At 41.8% G+C, this 19,991-nt stretch overlaps 1 protein-coding gene across 2 annotated transcripts in view; it reads right to left on the bottom strand.

The window, feature by feature from the left end:
• Nucleotides 1-19,991, bottom strand: part of SPTLC3 (serine palmitoyltransferase long chain base subunit 3) — a 65,002-nt gene that overhangs the window by 14,205 nt on the left and 30,806 nt on the right. For both annotated transcript variants that reach the window (XM_035110067.3, XM_088665606.1), the window contains exons 3-8: nt 19,698-19,852; nt 17,594-17,742; nt 10,933-11,057; nt 9,711-9,804; nt 7,400-7,505; nt 1,117-1,336 (exon numbers count right to left, since the gene is read on the bottom strand). In XM_035110067.3, coding sequence (XP_034965958.1) covers nt 1,117-1,336; nt 7,400-7,505; nt 9,711-9,804; nt 10,933-11,057; nt 17,594-17,742; nt 19,698-19,852 — 849 coding nt within the window. The remainder of the gene's footprint in view (nt 1-1,116; nt 1,337-7,399; nt 7,506-9,710; nt 9,805-10,932; nt 11,058-17,593; nt 17,743-19,697; nt 19,853-19,991) is intronic.

Below are 19,991 nucleotides of genomic sequence, written 5' to 3'. Positions count from 1 at the left end.
GAAAATTTATTTTTCAACAGTGTTTCAAATTAGTTTAATGCTAAATTAGGCCTTGCACAGTAGCAATGCCTAATTAAATGATCTACAATTCAATACCTGCAACCTGGATCTTTTTCAAAGGTGTGTCTGACTGAGCACACCTCTGGTCTCAGAGGTAAGAGGTTATTAAACAATGCTAACAGGGATCTTTGTTAAATGTGATGCAAAGGGTAGCACAGAAGCCAATTTAAGCTGACTCAAGTGAAAAATCTGACTACAATTTCCCCTGCAGACAGAAACAAAACAAAACAAAACAAAACATGCTCACAGTTTTACTTGTTTATACTCAAGCAATATAAGACTTGAAAGTTCACAACCCTCAGGAAACTATGCAGTCAATGTAAAATTCATTCATGTTTAGCTACTGTCCTTTGGCAGGACTTGCATATAAGCTGTATGTAACTGCACCTTTCCCCAATGTTACTCAAGCAAAGAGCAATATTTGCAGCAAGCACATGATGTCTGAAGACATGTAATGTGCCCAGTACAGAGAAATCATTAAAACTTTCTTAAGATCAAATAACAAAAGGAATTCAGAGGCATGCCAAAAAAACATTTGAGAACTCGGTTACCAGTGTGCAAATTGTCACTGCATTTCCCCCTTACATCATCATATTCAATGACATTAATTAGAAAGTGCTTACTATGAACAACCTGCATGCAAATAGTGGGATGAGATATTGGCACAGTTATCAAATGCAGCAGAAGCAATATTTACTGTCAACAGGAGAATCCAAAGAGCTGTATATTTGTGACATGATATTCATTCAGAAGTATGTGAACTCTGTAAAACCATGCAGAGAGGGGAGAGGGACCTCAAAACTGGAATATTATCTGTTCTGTGAATGCAGACGGAACCACATTGAAGCCCTTCAAACCTAGTGCAAATATACACACAAGGGAGCAAAAACTCTTGTAAAAATATGAGCAGTGGCAGTTTGTTCTAGGTACCAGAATAGGATATCTGCTTCCTGACTGCTGAAGCAACCCTGGTCTTATTCCATTTTTGAAATGCTTAGCAACCACTGGCATTTGAGTTTTTACACACCTACAAATGCTGACAATTGATGCCAATACCTTTTTGCCTGCTATGTATCCCCCAGCTGCTCCAAAGCTTTTGGTGAATGTTCCCATCAGTACATCAACATCGTTGGGATCCATTCCAAAGTACTCCACAACTCCTCTCCCTGTTGGGCCAACGGCACCTATGCTGTGAGCTTCGTCCAAGTAGACATAGGCTTTGTATTTTCTCTTCAAGGCAATTATCTCCGGCAAGCGTACAATGGAGCCTTCCATACTGTGGGGAACAAAAGAAAACAGCCGAGAAATGAGCACTTAATTGATTCAGCTGTAGCTATGGACATAATGCTATTGATTGCATCTAAGCAGCTGAAGCCACAGTGGAGAAAAACCTAAGTATACGCGTTTGTACTCGCGATCAGCCACCAGCAAGAGACAAAGAAGCACTAGAGTTCAACAAACCAAAAGTAGCTTAGCTGTGGACTCTGTTTATTCCTTAGGTGTCAACAAAGGAGTTTCCCAAAAGGGAATGAGGCACAGTGGAGACTGTGGTGTCTTTAGGATATATAGTTTATTTATACACATACAGGGTAGTCCAAAAGTAGGTATACTTTAAAAAGAAAGAAAGAAACAATTCGTTTTCTTTACCGATATTGTGAATGAAGAGAACTTGAGTCAAATAACAAGCAGATTCTAAAGCAGTATACCTACTTTTGGGCCACCCTGTATATAACCTGAGCCTATGATGGAAAGGTTCACTGCGTCAACACCCCAAAAGGGTTTTGTTTCTCCCATAGCCACAACCCTGGATTCAGCCGGAGATCTAGCATCTCTCTCTCTCTCTCTCTCTCTCTCTCTCTCTCTCTCTCTCTCTCTCTCTCTCTCTCTCTCTCTCTCTCTCTCTCTGCTTTTCCAGCCTGCTGTTTTTGCATCCTGTCACTCCCTAACCTCTCTACTCTGGCTTTATCTGGTTTTTTTTTGGGGGGGGGGGTCTCCACTCATTTTTCATACTGCACAGACTCCTTGATCCTTTGTTCTCTTAATGGCCCATCACCCAGGAGGTTAGCCTGGCTTGATTAGCTTTTAATGCTTTCTGGATCCAGGGATTAGGAGTGTCTGGCACTCACTTTCACAACCCCAAGCTTGATTAAATTATTATGCACGATGGATCTAGGCATTAGAAAGGCCTGGCTCCCACAAACTCATAACACTACCCCCTGAACCAGAATCTGTCCCCAGATGTGCAACAAACAGCAAAATACAGCTTTCCTGTAGAAAAATAACCAACAAATTAGCAAAAGCATTATAAAACACATTATCAAACCAATAATAAAACACAGTTACACTTTTAACCCAACCCAGTACAGTAGCAGCTACAGTACAGATCCAGGCGCTTTGGGAAGAAACTGATTTTCTGGATCCATTTCAATTGGGAATTAGACCCGGTTTTGGCACAGAAAGTGTTTTTGTTTCCCTGTATGATGACCTCTGTCGAGAGACAAGAGAAACATGTCACTGTTAATTCTCCTCAATCTCTCAGTGGCTTTCGATTCCATCAACCATGGTATCTTCTGGAGCGACTGTCCCAAACTATGGGTGAGTGGCACCGCTTTGCAGTGGTTGCAGTCCTACTTAGATGGTCATTCTAAGAGGGTATTGCTTGGGGAATACTTTTCAGCCCCATGGAACCTTCAATGTAGGATTCTGCAGGGCTCAATCCTATCCCCCATGTTGTTTTACATCTACATGAAACCACTGGGTGGGGTTATGCAGGGGTTTGGAGTATGTTGCCAGCAGTATGCTGATGACACTCAGCTCTATTTCTCCTTTACATCTGCAGGTGAGGCAGTGGAAGTGCTGGACCAGCGTCTTGCCTTGATAATGCACTGGATGAGAGCCAACAAACTGAAACTCAATCCAGATAAGACTGAGGCACTGTTAGCGAGGCACACCCTAAACCGGATGTGTGGGAGATCACCTGCTCTTGAGGGGGTTACTTTTCCTCTGAAGGAGCAGGTTTGTAGCTTGGGGGTACTCCTGGATCCTTTGCTGTCTTTCGAGGCTCAGATAGCCTCAGTGGCTCAGAGCACCTTCCATCAGCTATGTCCATATCTGGACAGGGATACTGTTGTCTATGCTCTGGTAACCTCTAGGTTAGATTGCAGTGGTACCTTGGTCTACGAACAGTCCTGTTAACAAACTATTCGGGAAATGAACTCCACAAAACCGGAAGTAGGTGTTCCAGTTAGTGAACTTTGCCTCGGAAGCCAAATGGAAGCCAAGCAGTGGAAGGGCACTGGTGGCGGGAGGCCTCAGTAGGGAAAGCGTGCCTCGGTTTAAGAACGCTTTGGTTTAAGAATGGACTTCTGGAACAAATTAAGTTCACAAACTGAGGTGTTGTTGTTGTTGTTTAGTCGTTTAGTCGTGTCTGACTCTTTGTGACCCCATGGACCATAGCACGCCAGGAACGCCTGTCTTCCACTGCCTCCCGCAGTTTGGTCCAGCGCATGTTTGCTATTTGGTCTCTGGTTCCTCTGCCCCTTCGAAATCCAGCTTGCACTTCTGGGAGTTCTCGGTCCACATACTGCCTAAGCCTGCCTTGTAGAATTTTAAGCATAACCTTGCTAGCGTGTGAGATGAGCGCAATTGTGCGGTAGTTGGAGCATTCTTTGGCACTGCCCTTCTTTGGGATTGGGATGTAGCCAAAGATGGAGAGAGAAGAAACTGAGGTACCACTGTATTTGCAATGCATTATATGTAGGGCTGCCTCTGAAGACGGTTCGGAAAATTCAGCTAGTGCAGAATTCAGCGGCCAGGTTGCTCATCGGAGCAAGACAGTTTGAGCATATTACACCAATCCTGGTCTGACTGCATTGGCTACCAATTAGTTTCTGGACCCAATTCAAAGTGCAGGTTTTGACCTATAAACCCTTAAACAGTTTAGAACCGCAATACCTCACCTATTTCCATATGAACCTACCTGGACTCTGAAATCATCTTCTAAGGCCCTTCTTTGTGCTGCTGTTGTTTTTTATTTTGATTATGTATTTTGTGGTTTTATATTTTGATTTTATTCTGTGAACCAACCTGAGACCTCTGGGTATAGGGCGGTATATAAATTCAATAAATAAAAATAAAAATTCTATTAAGCAAGATCCAGTCCACCAGGATCTCTTCAGGCCTTTGTCTCCTTGATGCACACTCCAGTCAGTTCTGTATCCAAACTGCTTACCCAGCCCCCACACTTGGTCTGCCCAAGATGATGAGTTTCTGACAGGCTTAAGCCAAGATACAGGTCTCAGAACCAAAGCCAAAGCAGCCTTCGGACACACAGTTATCAGAACAATTCCTAAAAATCATTAAACAGTTCCTATCACCAAAACATGCAAAAAGCACAAATTAACAGGATTTCAATTCCCTGCGCAAAAAAAGCTTGCGGGAAGGGTCCCTGCAGCAAAGAGTCCCCAAAAGCAACCCCCACACCATACCATTGCCAGAATGGCTTTTTGCCTTAGAATTTCAGAGTTCTCAGTCCAAGAAGATCAACAGCTACTTCGGGGCTCAAACAACAGGTTCAGTCTTTTTGGAACGCTTCAATTTCACTTTGGCCTCTCCTTTCGTTATGGATCAGAGGCTCCTAACTCACACTCCAGTCCCAAAATATTATTTGTAGCCGCACACAAGGATTCAAGACACAACTCTAGGAACACAACTGCCTTCTCACTGGCACACCAGGGATCCCCTTCACCTTTCCCCCCTCTTGCAGGTCCTGGGCCAATCCATTTCACCCCCTGCCCTAAATTGCAAATCAAAGTCCTGCCACAAGTCCTTATCAGGCGGCACCTTCTTGAGGATCAGCTAGCCCAGTCCACTCAAGTTGACGGCCAAGAATTCCGCTCTCTGCTTACTCCCAACATCTCTCGAATGCTTTATGGCCCCAAACAAAGTCAGGTAACCCTCCCAGAGGCTCTTGTCCTCCCATGAGACCCCGGGTGTCCCTGGCTGCTGGGACCTGCTTAATGGCTGCACCTAGTATAGAGACTGGTCCCCATCCCACAAGACCATCTTGGGGCACCCAATGGGGCAAAATCACTGTGCACCACTATGTAGAGGACCCTAGGTAACAAAATGATTTTATTTTTATTTTATTCATTTAGATTATTTATATGCCACCCTTTGCACAAGCTGTGGGGCAGATTAAAACAAGGCAAATAGATAAAAACCCACAAAACAACGAATCACTAAAGAACAGCCCAGGTTATTTATTTTGTAAATAAAAATTATATACGTCTTGATTGTAAAAAACCCCCAAAAAACTTCAAAGTGGATTACAAAAATAATAGAGCAATAAAATTATCAGTAAAATAGTTTAAACCAACTGTTTAAAACAGTCAAAAACAATTAAAATAATCAATTAGTTAAAACATGTCAACATTACACATAGGCTGGCCTAAAACATGATTTTAGTAGGAACTGAAAAGAGTACAATGAAGACACCTATGTCATTTAGCAGGAAGTGTGGGTGTACTCATGATTTCATTGCTCTATTATTTCCCTTCCACCCATCTACTTGCTAAATTCAGATAACATGATTGCTTTGATGAAGAGTTCCAACACCTTGCAGAAATATTACAACACTGACCAGTTTGGAATGCAACACAACATTCAGACCAAGTGCAATTCATTATGCAAACAAAAGATCTATAGAGATTTTCATCCATGACATGTTATAAAAAAGAAAAACCTTCTTTAAAAATGCCAAAAGCTATCTGTGTCTTTCTCACAGGTATATATCCTTTATTGTTTTAAGAACCATGCTACATGATCCCTATTCATATTCATATTATTATTATTATTATTATAGCATCTGTTATCCAAATGATAGTGCAATGATATAATAATGGCACCAGGCACGCATTATGCCAACAAAGGCTGGATGAATGAATGAATGAATGAACCATGCACACCTGGGGAGAGCATTCCACAGATGGGGAGCTACCACAGAAAAGGCCTGTTCTTGTGTTGTCATCCTCCAAACCTCTCAGGGAGGGGGGACAAAGAGAAGAGCCTCAGATGACAAGCACAGGGTCCAGGTTGGATCAAATGGGGGAAGGCAGTCCTTAAGATCCTGAGCTGTATTGCCATAATCTGGAAGCAGAATGCATGAGTAGCAAGAAAGGTGCAAGCTCAGCTCTCCCATGTCTGCAGTGGGGAGCCTTTCACATTCATGGAGGCTTCTTGTGAGATGGGGGTTCTACACAATGCAAGGAGCCTATGGAATTAGAAGCTACAGACCCATTGTCCTCCGAATCATGGTAGGGAGCGAAAGAGAATGGGGACAAGGAGGCAGAGTAAGGGTTCTAGTCCTCATTTCCACATTCCGCTTCCAAATTACTATTAACAGCTGAATAAGGCTTTGGCGTTATGGTGACCAGCCACTAACCAAAGAAAAAACGGAAGGTAATGACTCATTAAGAATGCCATTAATAAGGCAAAGTCTAGGCCAGACACCTCTTGGCTGGGGCCCCTCCTGAGTTAATTAATGGGACAAAAGCCAGAGTTGGAAGGAGAAGAGTTGTTTAGGATAGCAGTTGACTGGGATGTGAACTCAAGAGAGAAAAAGTGGCAGTCTGCAAAGCGCAGCAAGGTAGAGAGAGGGGTCAGAGCCATGTTTGATTTCTTTCTGAGTCCAAGGCTGCAGTGATGGCAGAAACAAAACCCTCTTGGAGTGCTAATGCTGTGAGTCCCTCCATCACAAGCTCAGGTTGTATATATGCGTAAATAAACCCTCTATCATAAAGACACCACAGTCTCATTTCCAAAAGGAAACACAAACCCTGGGTTGGTGCCGGAACCACTGGAATCTCACACTGCTCAGAGATTGGGGTAGCATGTACCAGTCAAATTACTTTTAACACCTGGATAAGACTATGGAGTTTCTTGGTTCTCTTTTTTTAAAAAAAACAAGCAATCCACAAAGCAAACTGGGGCAGACTGCACTTGTGCAGCAGAATGTTGGTTGGGAAGAGGCTTCTCAAGTCTTTCTCCTTAAATTTTACAGATCAAAATTGCCCCTGCCCCCACAATTGATTTTGGGAGAATATAAGCACCACATTCCTTGTGCACCCAAACTGACAATAGGCTGCTTCGGGATACCAAATATGATCTGAAAAATGACGGTGGGAGGCAGAACCTTACACAGCTTCTTTGCTTACCATTCTTCCACTCAGATACAGTATTCTGTTGGGGGCTTGAACTGTTAAACAGTGGCCAGCATCACCTATGGTTTGTTGGAAGAAAGCCACCTTGAACTTGCATTGGAGTTGCAATTTCTGCATACCTGTAAATGCCTTCCACAAGAATCAGAATCTTTTTCCATGCTCTCCGACTTCGAGGTTGTCCATGTATTACTGCATCCTTCAAAAGCTTTTCTAAGCTTTGCATATCTGGTTACAAAAACACAAAAAAGCAGTGCATCAGATACTTATTCATGTAATTTCTTTGCAGAACATTTATATCCCTCCTTCCAATAAGGAAGACTGTAATCCTGTCATGCTCTAGGTAACAAAAGTCTGTGCTTTTTAAAAATTGGAGACCAGCAGCGGATTCATCCTTTTAAATATTTGAACAATTTAATTGTTAAAGGACACATCTGAGTGACTTCTTTCCTGAACAAGAATTTCAACATTTAGAATACTGTTCATGCTGGAGTGTGTTTTTATGGGTGTCTTCTTGCAACACACAGTCAGCTCTCAACTTATGTGGGGGATAGTGCATAAAGGCAAAATTGCTTATGATTGAAACACTCTCCCTGCACCTCTGAATGCTCTCCCAAGCTGAGTGCAATGGCAGGTAAGATTGCTAATGTTTACCCCCCAGTCACCCACCTTTTAAAAAAATTAATAAATTTAGCTAAGCATGTACAAATGAATTCGTACAAGTTAAGTTGTGAGTTGGTCTTATGTTTTATAAACTTCCAAGCTCTCTACTGCCTAATAAGCCTGCTGCTTAATATGACCCTGAGAAGCAACCCCAGTTAACAACCAAAACATGTTGCATCACGTTAGTGAGAGGTGCATTTCATAGCTGCCAAGTTTTCCCTTTTCTCGCGAGGAAGCCTATTCAGCATAAGGGAAAATCCCTTTAAAAAAGGGATAACTTGGCAGCTATGGTGCATTTTATCTTGAGTGAGCAGTGGGATAGAAGATACTTTTAGTTTATAATCCAACCATATTAAATTTTCAGTAAACCAAGTATCTTAATGCTGTTTTTTATACAGAAGCTGGATTTTGTCTTCCCAACCATTCCATGTTTGATATAAAATGTTGAGATCAGTGCTGCTCATAACACAAACACCCATGTATATTCTGCCAGATTGTGGTAGCATTCCATACACCTGATGACATGGATTCAAATCCACAAAAGCTTACACCATGATAAAATTCATTATTCTTTAAAAATGTGCCACAAGACTTTTTTTTGTCGCAGTAGACTAATATGGGTAGCTTCTTTTCCCTAAACAATGTCAGTGAGGCACGTAATTCGCTATATAGTATATAGTGTGCTCATAAGTTTTTAACTGATGCACCAATTGAAGTATGAGCCATTTTTAGGTACTCATTTGTACAGTTTTTAAAATAACTTTGGAGCATGGTAATTGTTTCACAACAAAAAGAGTCAGTAAAGTTTCCTCCAAAAGTTCTGAATACCACAGATCAACCTGGGTAATTTAAGGGATTTTGTGCCAAACAGCAAGCTGTGTTTCTTTTTAAATGTATGAGAAGTACAAACACGTTGCTACATGCACGTTACTACATGTATCTCCAGTGACATAATCTTATACAGTGGTACCTCGGTTTACAAACACAATTGGTTCCGGAAGTCTGTACTTAACCGAAAGCATACTTAACCTGAAGCGAACTTTCCCATTGAAAGTAATGGCAAGTAGATTAATCTGTTCCAGACATGTCCACGGAGTACTCAACCTGAAGCGTACTTAACCCGAGGTATGAGTGTAATTGGTCCTGGAAGTCCGTACTTAACCTGAAGCGTACTTAACCTGAAGCGAACTTTCCCACTGAAAGTAATGGAAAGTGGATTAATCCGTTCCAGACAGTTCCGCAGAGTACTTAAACTGAAAATACTCAAACTGAGGCGTACTTAAACCGAGGTATGACTGTATGTCAATTGACAGAAGTTTCCTTGAGTGTACACAAGTCAGTTTAATTTCCACTTGAACACTTTTCCACTTTTACCCAACATAGTAAAGGTAAAGGGACCCCTGACCATTAGGTCCAGTCGTGACCGACTCTGGGGTTGCGGCGCTCATCTCGCATTATTGGCCAAGGGAGACGGTGTACAGCTTCAAGGTCATGTGGCCAGCATGACAGAGCCGCTTCTGGCGAACCAGAGCAGCACATTGAAACGCCGTTTACCTTCCCGCTGTAGCGGTACCTATTTATCTACTTGCAATTTGATGTGTTTTCGAACTGCTAGGTTGGCAGGAGCTCACCCCGTCGCGGGGATTCGAACCGCCAACCTTCTGATCGGCAAGCCCTAGGCTCTGTGGTTTAACCCACAGCGCCACCCGCGTCCCTTTTACCCAATATACCCAGTATTGTTTACCCAACATACCCAGTATTAATACTTACTGTTGTGTCTGAAGACTCTAATTGTAGCACCTGAGAGCCTTGCACCGAGAACAAGTGAAGAATGGTTCAGTTCATCACTTAAAATAAGACTTCCCTGTGGAAGTAAATAACGAATCACAATGCGTTATTTGGTCTTGGTAATTGTCATCAATGTCCTTTTTTTTTACTTTTATTGTAACGTTTATTGATTGAGAAATGTTGTTAGAAGGGTCTCTAGTAGGTTCAAGGAAAGCCTGATCTGAACATGATTCTTTATGGAAGCAACACTTTAATCTTCGGACCGTCAGGTGACTGAACTGAAACAGACAACTTTGGTTTTGCATTTCATCTTTGTGGTCTAAGGTGGTTATTTTTCTTTCTGACAACACAGAAACGTTTAGCTATCTTGTTCCAACCACTCACTCTTAAAAAGGGTGGGGGTTACTTTCTAAAAGGTTCTGAAATATTCAGGGTTACAGTCAGCTGCTCAACTTGCCATAAATCACTATCACCGCTAATGTTTCCTTCCTGAGGGTGTCATCCACCCCAAAATTATCTCTATCACTGTTAATTGCATTTGTTATTCATTTCATTAAAAAGTATTATAGTGAGTTAACAATATAAAAGACAGGTAAAATAAACTACTGCAAGTCAAATTAAAAACACCATACAGTAGAAAATTCCTAAAACGCTCACCCAACAATAAATTAAGAAGGATGGAGTCTACCTCAGCACGCTGAAAGTTGAGTAGCATAATAATGGCTAATGCCTGGCACCTAAAACTGGCAAGGATGACTCCAGGTACGTTTTCCTGGGCATCACCTTCCACAAGGTCCATATGCTTCCTGGGATATGGACATTCCTAAAGACCAGGGGTTCCCAGACTACGGCCCAGGGGCCAGATACGGCCCGAAGGTGTCTTTTATCTGGCCCCCAACAACCCCCGGCGCCGCCCGCTGTTACCGGTGCAGCTGCCCACTTCCGGGTTGGAAAAGCGCCAGAAATAGCTTGTGCGCATGCGCACACATCATTTCCGGTGCACTTCCTGGTCGGAGGAGGCCCAGGCGCACGCGCACAAGCTATTTTTGGTGCCTTTCCGACCCGGAAGTACACCGGAAATAGCGTGTGCGCATGTGTATGGGCGTGCACTCCCCCGCCCTCCAACCCACCGCGCGATCCATGCTGCGGGCACCAGCCCAAAGCTGGGTAAGTTTGGGGACCCCTGCTAAAGACGTTCACTCACCTTCCCAACCAACGCAGGGATGTTCATAGAATTTGTAGCAAAGCCCATGCCAAATGCCATAGACGCTTCAACGCCCAGGAATTCTGCCACCAGATTCTCTAATTCAACATGTTTGTCGAGGTTGCCTGTTGGAAACAATTAAAAATAGTTTTACAGATCACATTAGTGCCTCCCAAGAAAATCAAAGCAAACAATTTGCAAGAAGCGGATATATCCAGCAGATTACTGCGAATCTTACATGAGAATGGTTTTGAACTTCTTATATATTTCTATTGTATGATTTTATTTCAGCTGTAGCAGAGAGCTTTGATATATTATTGTGATGTACTGGCACATAAATATTTCTAGAGAGAAATAATAAATGAATAAATGTACTTAAAGTTTTTATTTAAAAGATCCCATATGCTGACATGTTGAAGTGTTCAATCTCAAGTGCTGTTTTTCCTTTCCTTACTTTCCTTACTAAGGCCTGGGGGCCAGATCTGGCCCAATTGCCTTCTAAATCTAGCCCACGGACGGTCCGGGAATCAGCGTGTTTTTACATGAGTAGAATGTGTCCTTTTAATTAAAATGCATCTCTGGGTTATTTGTGGGGCATAGGTATTTGTTCATATTTCCCCCCCAAAATATAGTCTGGCCCCCCAGAAGGTCTGAGGGACAGTGGACCGGCCCTCTGCTGAAAAAGTTTGCTGACCCCTGAGGTAGGAGCTATTAAAGGCCAACAAAGCCAAGGATATGATAATGGAGATGGACCAGCTCTGATTAACTTATCCATGGCTCCTTCCCCGCTGCAAAAGTTCACTGAAAACATACAAAGGGACCAGAGGAGTCATGTGGCTCTGGGGGCGGGGCTAAATACATGTCCCCGCCCACAGCCCTACTCTACCCAGAAAGCCAGTAGATCTATCCATGTGCTGAGTGAAAATATCCACAAAAGGGTTTGGATGGTTTTAGGCCCTCCTCTTCCCACCCTCAGGAATCCCTTCTCAATTTTATTTATCTATTTATGGAAATTATTGGGAGTGGTCAGGAACTAACGGCAAAGACTTTTAATTCATTCCTGTGGTTGATCTAGACTGCATTGTGGACTTACCCTGAATGCCAGTCCTAATGTACCTACAAAAAGCCTGTTGCAATACGTGGGGTGCTCCTCTTCCAGGTTTTTAAAAACCAGCCCCATGCCCTTTGACAGGATACTCCATTTCATTCCCTTGCCTGGTTTTCAACTGGTGTTCTCCCCTGCCCCCCCAACTATCAGTCAGTATTCTAAACATGATTAGGCTTTGCTGGGCTGCTCCACCAACACATACAAACACACCGAAAATGCAAGTTTCTGAGATAACGTTAAGGCCATTCTCCTCTCACAATTTTAATCCTTCAGGTTTAAATATATATTGGTGCTTTTTAGATTCTTGCACTGCTACTGGTTTCTGGTGTTGGTTTTATCCTGCGGCTGTCTTGAGCGGTTTTTAGATTTTGTTACGTTTATTGTTATATTCTTGCATTTTATAGTTAGAACCTGTTTTCTGAACTGTCTGGTGAGCTCCAGCAGCTAAGTATTGTAAAGTTAATTTTTTAAAAAATCTTCCCAACTGACAAAAGCCAAAGTATATGTGGGTTAACAGCTGTTTGCCAGCACCAAATATTTTTGTTTGAATATAAAGCAAACAAACAGTATTTCTACCTTACTACTTTCATGAAATATAACACATACAGTTACTATATCCAGCTGGATCCAGAGATCCCAGGTGCAAAGTTCTGCTCACAGGATGGAGTGTGTGACTGTTTTTGCTGATTCCTCATTTCCCCTGTCTGAAAATCTGCTCCAGAGGATTGGAGGACCCTCTGGAACAGCAAGACAGCAGGGGGAAATTCTGGGACTGCAGCCCATTTGCAGAAGTGCTACTCTAGATTCAGACCAATGCATTCTTAATACAGGTAACACAAGTTTACTGTTAAGACTTCCGCCTCCCCACAATAGCTTCCAAATTTTTACAGGTGACCACTATAAATTGGAAATTATGACATGGCTATCAGATTACTCTATGACAAATCATCAGATAAGGGAACACTCCAGGCTGTTCAACTGAACTAACCAAATACAATTTCCTGCAATCAGCAAGGTCACCTCCATGATGTTGCAAAAGCATCCTTGTCTATGTTACAGGCAAAAACCAGCGTGACAGATTTGTTTCAGGCTATATTAACATGCAGCTATATCTGCATGTCAATGGCTCTCAGAACATAACGAGAACTAATTCCTGATTCATATTTGCATAAGTCAAACCTGACTGGCAAGGGTGTGCAAGACCAGCCCTTTGCTTTGCACATTTCTAATTAGAGTGGAACCTCTGTGGGTGGTAGGTGAGGTGTTCAGGAAAAACCATGAGGCACCTACCAGATCTTATCACTGGGAGGTTTGTGATAAGATACACAGGGCGGGGATGAAATGCCCAGTTCAGTTTCAACATGTTTCTAAGCCCAAATTTTAATGCAAAAAGGATAGAACCAACTCAATCTAGGCAGGGATTTACATGCTTAGGCTGGCAGGCACAAATATTGTTACATCGACCAACACTGTGATTACTGGAAGGGTCATAGCTCACTATGCTTTGCAAGTGAAAAAAATCCCAGGTTTGACATTAGATTCTCCAGGTACAGTTGGGAAAGGACTCTTGCCTGAAATCCTAGACCGTGACACACAGTCAACATTGACATTAATGAGCACAATGGACCAATGGTATGACTGCTATAAAACCAGTGTTCAGTGGTGTTGTTGGTAATGCGTAGAAAAACTATCTACCGGTTAAAATAGACTCGGGAGGGGAGGGACGGGGAAGTCGAAGTTATGATATTAACAAGATCTGTATTTGTATTTTTTTTCATTTTTGTTTTATTTTTGATTTTCTTTTCTTTTTTCTTTTTCTTCTTTTTTTGTTGTCATATTTGTACGTAAAAAATCTTTAATAAATATATTATAAAAAAAGAAAGAAAAAAGAAAAGAAAAACTATCTACCGGCACTCAGAACAAGCTATACAAGCTTTCCCCTAAGGTTTTTTGGGATGTCAGGAATTCCAGAAAGCCAAAGTTTGGAGGAACTCTGCCTCTTCCTTACTCCAAGCACAAAAATAAGGAACCCACTGTATAGGAACACACACAAATAGAAAACACAGGGGTTCAGGCCAGCATACAAAGGCAAGCAAAGTACAACGAATATATTCGTCACAATGTACCTGCTATTACAAGGCATACAGTACATGCAAGCAGTATTCCAGAATCGTCAAAGTACAATATTACAATTAATGATATATTTTCATTATCTTTGACACAACTGAGTTATTTGGAGTGGTTGAGCAGCCGTAGGGAGGCTGGTGATCTCAGTTTCGAAGAAAAACTCCTTCTTCAGCTGACAATATAGAAGAATATGGTAGCAACCCAAGCCAGTGGAACATTGTTGATGAATGTAATCCATTCCGGAAGACTGTTCAACTTCCGAAACATTCGACAACAGTCGGCAAATTCCTTTTAAAAAATGGAGAAACATGCCTAGGAAGCCACTCGACTTCTGAGGCTCGTTCGAAAACTGAAGCATTCACTTCCGGGTTGTCAGTGTTCGGGTTCCGAATTGTTCGGCTTCCGAAGTGTTCGACAACCGAGGTTCCATTGTAGTGTAAACTATTCCAGACCATGAGCAGGCTGACTCACCCCGTGAAGTTAACAAGGTCCCACATTGGGTACAAGTAGAGACAACTGCTGCTTGCTGGCTAGCAGAGCACAGAGGAAGCCCACTAGTAGACATTTATGAGTAGAGACTGAAACACCGAGGGTTTCTTAAGGAGGTACTGCAAGAAACAGCCCAAATCAAAAGATGTATTCAACTCATGCAGTGTGATTGTATTAGGAAGATGAATAAACTTAATTTCTTGTCTCAAGAGTACTTTCTCAGTATTGAGAAGGTGGTGCATACTCTGGTTATCTCCCGCTTGGACTACTGCAATGTGCTCAATGTGGGGCTATCTTTGAAGGTGACCTGGAAACTACAACTAATCCAGAATGCAGCAGCTAGACTGGTGACTGGGAGTGGCTTCTGAGACCATATAACACCGGTCCTGAAAGACCTACATTGGCTCCCGGTAACTTTTTGAGCACAATTCAAAGTGTTGGTGCTGACCTTTAAAGCCCTAAACGGCCTTGGCCCTCAAGCACAGCTTCGAAGGCCTTCTGGCGGTTCCCTCCCTGCAAGAAGTGAGGTTACAGGGAACCCGGCAGACTGCAGAGGGCCTTCTCAGTAGTGACACCCGCCCTGTGGAACACCCTCCCATCAGATGCCAAGGAAATAAACAACTACTGTATCTGACTTTTTGAAGAAATCTAAAGGCAGCCCTGTTTAGGGAAGTTTTGAATGTTTGATGTTTTATCGTGTTTTTAATATTCTGTTGGGAGCTGCCCAGAGTGGCTGGGGAAACCCAGCCAGATGGGCAGGGTATAAATATTATTATTATTAATTCTGTTGTATGGGTCAGACTTCAGTCACCAAATGGCAAAAAAAATTATGTCGGCGTCACTGTGCTTTTTCTAGAGATAATGTTCCAGGATAATAGTTCCCCTGCTAGTCTGTTTCGCGCCCATTGCACTTTATACCTCCAGTGAAGCATTTGCATATTATTCAAATACTTCTTAGAGATATTGAAAGATTTAAGTCTCAGTGTCACAGAAGGCATTATAACTGATCTAGAGTAGATAAACTAATCCTCAATACCGTTGCCCAATTTTGTGTGTGACTAATACAAATATGTTCCATACTGTTCTTGTCAGCTGATTTTATGAGATAACAGCATGATTTTTTAAAAGGTGCTTATAACATAGCTGTCAAGTTCTCCCTTTTTTAAAGGGAACTCCCCTTATGCTGAATAGGCTTCCTTGCGAGAAAAGGGAAAACTTGACAGCTATGGCTTATAAGTACAACAAATATGCATGGCGGCTACTTTTAAAAATGTTTTCGTGGTTTGAAATAGGGCCAGAAATGGAAAGTGATGCTCTTCACACTGGTTCAGAAATAGCTAAGCTCTTATAAATTACAGAGCTGATAACAATCACATTCATTTGGTACATGAGCAGCAAAAATTAGATTACATGGCCTTGCTGTAAGGCAGCAAGAAAGGTAGCCGCAGCAATAGATGTAAGATTAACAATGGACATTTAGATGGTTATACCAGCATGAGTTTATAAACATTCATTCACTGTGTTAACCATCATTTCTATTAGCTTTCTCCACTCTCTCTGTGGCACTTGTTAAAATAGTACATGACCAAAAGGCAGCATTTTAAATACCACCCTAAGGATTTCTAACTGGGCTTTGCTAGAGGATTATTATTATTATTATTATTATTATTATTATTATTATTATTATTATTATTGCCTTGCTAGACTTCATAAAGCAGCACCTTTAAAATATAAAAGGCCACAGGAAACATAAGGCGGGATTCAACAAAATTGTTGTGTGCATAGAACAAGGTTCGCTTGCATAATGCTATTTCCCCCTTCCTTCTCCTGCGCCCCCTAAATCTGCCCTGGAGAGGAAGTCCAGAACACATTTACGGGATGGGGGGGGGGGAGATAGTCCTATTGTGTGAATGGAGCTGCCTCCCTGTCCACAAACTCTATTTAGCAGCATGCTCAATTCCACCCAATTTTGTTTATGTGCCACAAAGCCAAAAACTACTACTCAAATAAAGAAGTCGATGGCAATCTCAACACACATATGAAGAAAGCAATTTCCACAACAGAAACTGAATTATTTTGGATATTTAATATACAGTCGTACCTTGGATCCTGAATGCCATGGTACTCGAACGTTTTGGCTCTTGAATGCCGCAAACCCAAAAGTTTTCCAGTTCGCGAATGTTCTTTGGAACCTGAATGTCTGATGTGGCTTCCGATTGGCTGTAGGAATTTCCTGCAGCCAATCAGAAGCTGTGCTTTGGTTTCCAAATGTTTTGGAAGTTGAATGGACTTCTGGAACCGATACCATTTGACTTTCAAGGTAAGATTGTACTATTTGTGTTAAGATGAAGTACCCCCCCCCCAAAAAAGTTGTTGAGATTCTCTTTTAAATATTTTTTTAAAATAAAAAAATCCAGGTCTTTGAAAGGCTGCACAAACCCTGAGCTGCTTGCATAGCATGGGAGAAGCACCATGATGCAGTTTGGCAGATGTAAGAGTATAGGAACATCTCAGTTAGAAGATTGCATTACTAAGTATGTGACTGGCTACTTTGCGCCACAGTCTTCATTAAGTTGTTTTGTTTCATTCCTTACCCCCACTGCAAATTTCCTTTGATGTTGACTAAACCAAGCATACACAAATCTTGCAGAGTTGAAAGGGACCCCAAGGATCATCTAGTCCAACCCCCTGCAATGCAGTAATATGTAGCTTTCTCATACGGGTATTGAACCTGCAACCTTGGTGTTATCAGCACTGTGCTCTAAGTAACTGAGTGATCCAGTCTTGTGCCTCCAGAATTCAACAGGTAGCTTGCTGTGTGTGTGATCCGTGGCGGGTTGGGAGGCAACAGTCTGAGTGGATGTGTACTTTCTCACAGTGAGAATAACATTCCTCTAAAAAGTAAAATCTGGTAGTAACTGAAAAACTGTTCCTTACCCATTTCCTGTCTGGTGCTACATACGCCTGTGCCGTATTTATGCAGCATAGTGCTCACAGTTTTCAAAGCGCTAGGATCAGTTTCTGCAAAGCCGAGGTAGTTATATGAACCCATGTTGATTACATTCTTCATTATCTTTCCAGTGAACCTACAGCCAAGAAAAAAAACTTATTTCAAATCACAATGTTGATGTAATAATACAGCACATAAATGGCATTATTAAAACCTTCTGAATTGAGGATCTGAGTTAGGCCAACATGAAAAAAACTATACGATGGAAGTGACCCTATAAACCTTGCCCTTGTTTCCTTTTATTTAATAGACCTGATCATTGGTAAAGCATATGTGAGAGTGGCAAACTCTGCACAAGGAACTACATTTCAGCCAACAAATGAAGTCCTTTTTCACCTGCATCAAACACACAAGCAGCTCCATGGTTGTTTTTCTCTCAGTCAATTTATTTGAATAATGTCTTCTGGAGAAGACTTAGCAAAATTTATTTTCTTGAGCAGTGACAGTTCCTCAAATTTGAAAAGTAATCTATAAAAGTTACAATATTTCCCCCCCGAAAGCAATTCTTACATCCCTTATTGTTGTTGTTGCTATTTATTAGATTTATATATTGCCTTTCATCGTAAGATATCAGGGTGGTTCACAAAACAAAATACAGGATAAAAACAAGTAAATAAATAAAACAAAACAGCAAAAAATTAAACAAAAACAACCCTCCCTTCCCACAGACACATTTAAAAGGTTGTAGAATATAAATCAGCCAAAGGCCTGTTTAAGAGGAACGTTTTCGTCTGTCACCTAAAAATATATAGGCGGACCTCTCTTGGGAGAGTATTTCACAAATGTCACTGCAGAAAAGGCCTATTCTCATGTGGCCATCCTCCAGACCTCAAGTGGAGGAGGCACATGAAGAAGGGCCTCAGATGATGAATGCAGACTCTGGGGAGGTTTATATGAGGAGAGGAGGTCCTTGAGGTATTGCAGTCCTGAGCCATTTAAGGCTTTATAGCTGAAAAACAGCACTTTGAATTGGGCCCGGAAGCTAATTGGCAGCCAGTGCAATTGGCCACCAGGATTAATACCCTTTGTACTCTGTTCCTTTCTCTGTTGCGATCAAAATAAAGAATTTGGATTAATTCCAGATTAACAACATGGATTTCCTATAGCATTTATGTTTGAAGTTTGTGGTAGCTCAGAGTTCAATCCTGATACTCTAATCTGGCTGGTATAGTGTTGAGCGTATACATGATACATGCACTTGCTAATGAAATAGAAGCTCTCCCCCTCCAGCTTTTACATGTATCTGACTGTGCTCCCTGGAGAGATTGGTGGGCTCAGCAGAAGGTTTGTTATTTGTTTTAAAACTCATGGTTTGTCCAGGAGATCTAACTGATTAGTCCTGGTTTGGACATCACAATTAGCAGCAGAACAAATGGGGAGCAGCAGCAAAATGATTGCAATCTCTTCTTTGGGAGTGTGTATGCTCACACTAAGGGCTTGTCCACACTTCTGCTTATCTTGTGCCTATAAAGAAAGGGTCCAAGTGGTTTTCTGCTGGTCCCATGCTTTCTAGGCACAAGTCCGAGCAGTTTTGCCTTTGCCCTGCCGCTTCCCCCCTGAAAACCCACTCTTTAGTGCTAAATCAGAGCAAACAACAATCCATGGAAAACTCAGTTGCAGTTTGTTCCAATTCAGAACTAAATATCAGGTTTCCCCCAGACAAAAAGTTGGGGGTCAAATGGAGGTGTGGATAAGCCCTGGGCCATTGTGTGATGTGCCAGCCAGGCTACCATCAAGGGCAGAAATGCAATCCTGCTTCAAGATGCAAGTGCCGTGCAAGTGAGTTAACACAGGAACAGGGCTTACGTTGAAACCATTAATAATTTTAGGTTTGAGTCACAATTCAAGAACATAATCTTTATAAAAAGACTTCCCAAACAGATCTGTCCAGACTCTACAATTCTGCGATTCTATGATTTATGTGGTATCACAAAATAGGTAATTACAAAATTCCACTGATAGCTATGGAAAAAGAGTGAGAGCCACATTTTTCTTTATCAATCATCACGTGTATTTACTAGCCTGACCCACCTAAATGTCCAGTTGTAATCATCTGAAACACGTTCCATCAGATCAAACTTTGGTCCAGGAACGCTGCAGATAGGGCGGTTCCAATTGTCTCTTATTCTCACGTAGAGGTTTCTTGTAAAAAAGTTTTCAAAATCTTGATAAAGTGGTACAAAATCCTAAGTTTTTTAAAGGGAAAAGAAGTGTGCAAAGTTACATCTCAAGCATATTATGCATCATCTAAGGTTTTTTTTAGTTATAAAAAACATCAACAGCTGTACACATGACTACATGTGGTCTTGCTAGTTACAGTGTTAA

The sequence above is a fragment of the Zootoca vivipara genome, chromosome 3 (genome assembly GCF_965207765.1).
Source record: "Zootoca vivipara chromosome 3, rZooViv2.hap1.1, whole genome shotgun sequence".
In the NCBI taxonomy this organism is placed as follows: domain Eukaryota; kingdom Metazoa; phylum Chordata; class Lepidosauria; order Squamata; family Lacertidae; genus Zootoca; species Zootoca vivipara.
The sequence above is the reverse complement of the archived record's forward strand: the minus strand, read 5'-3'. Positions and strand labels throughout refer to the sequence as shown.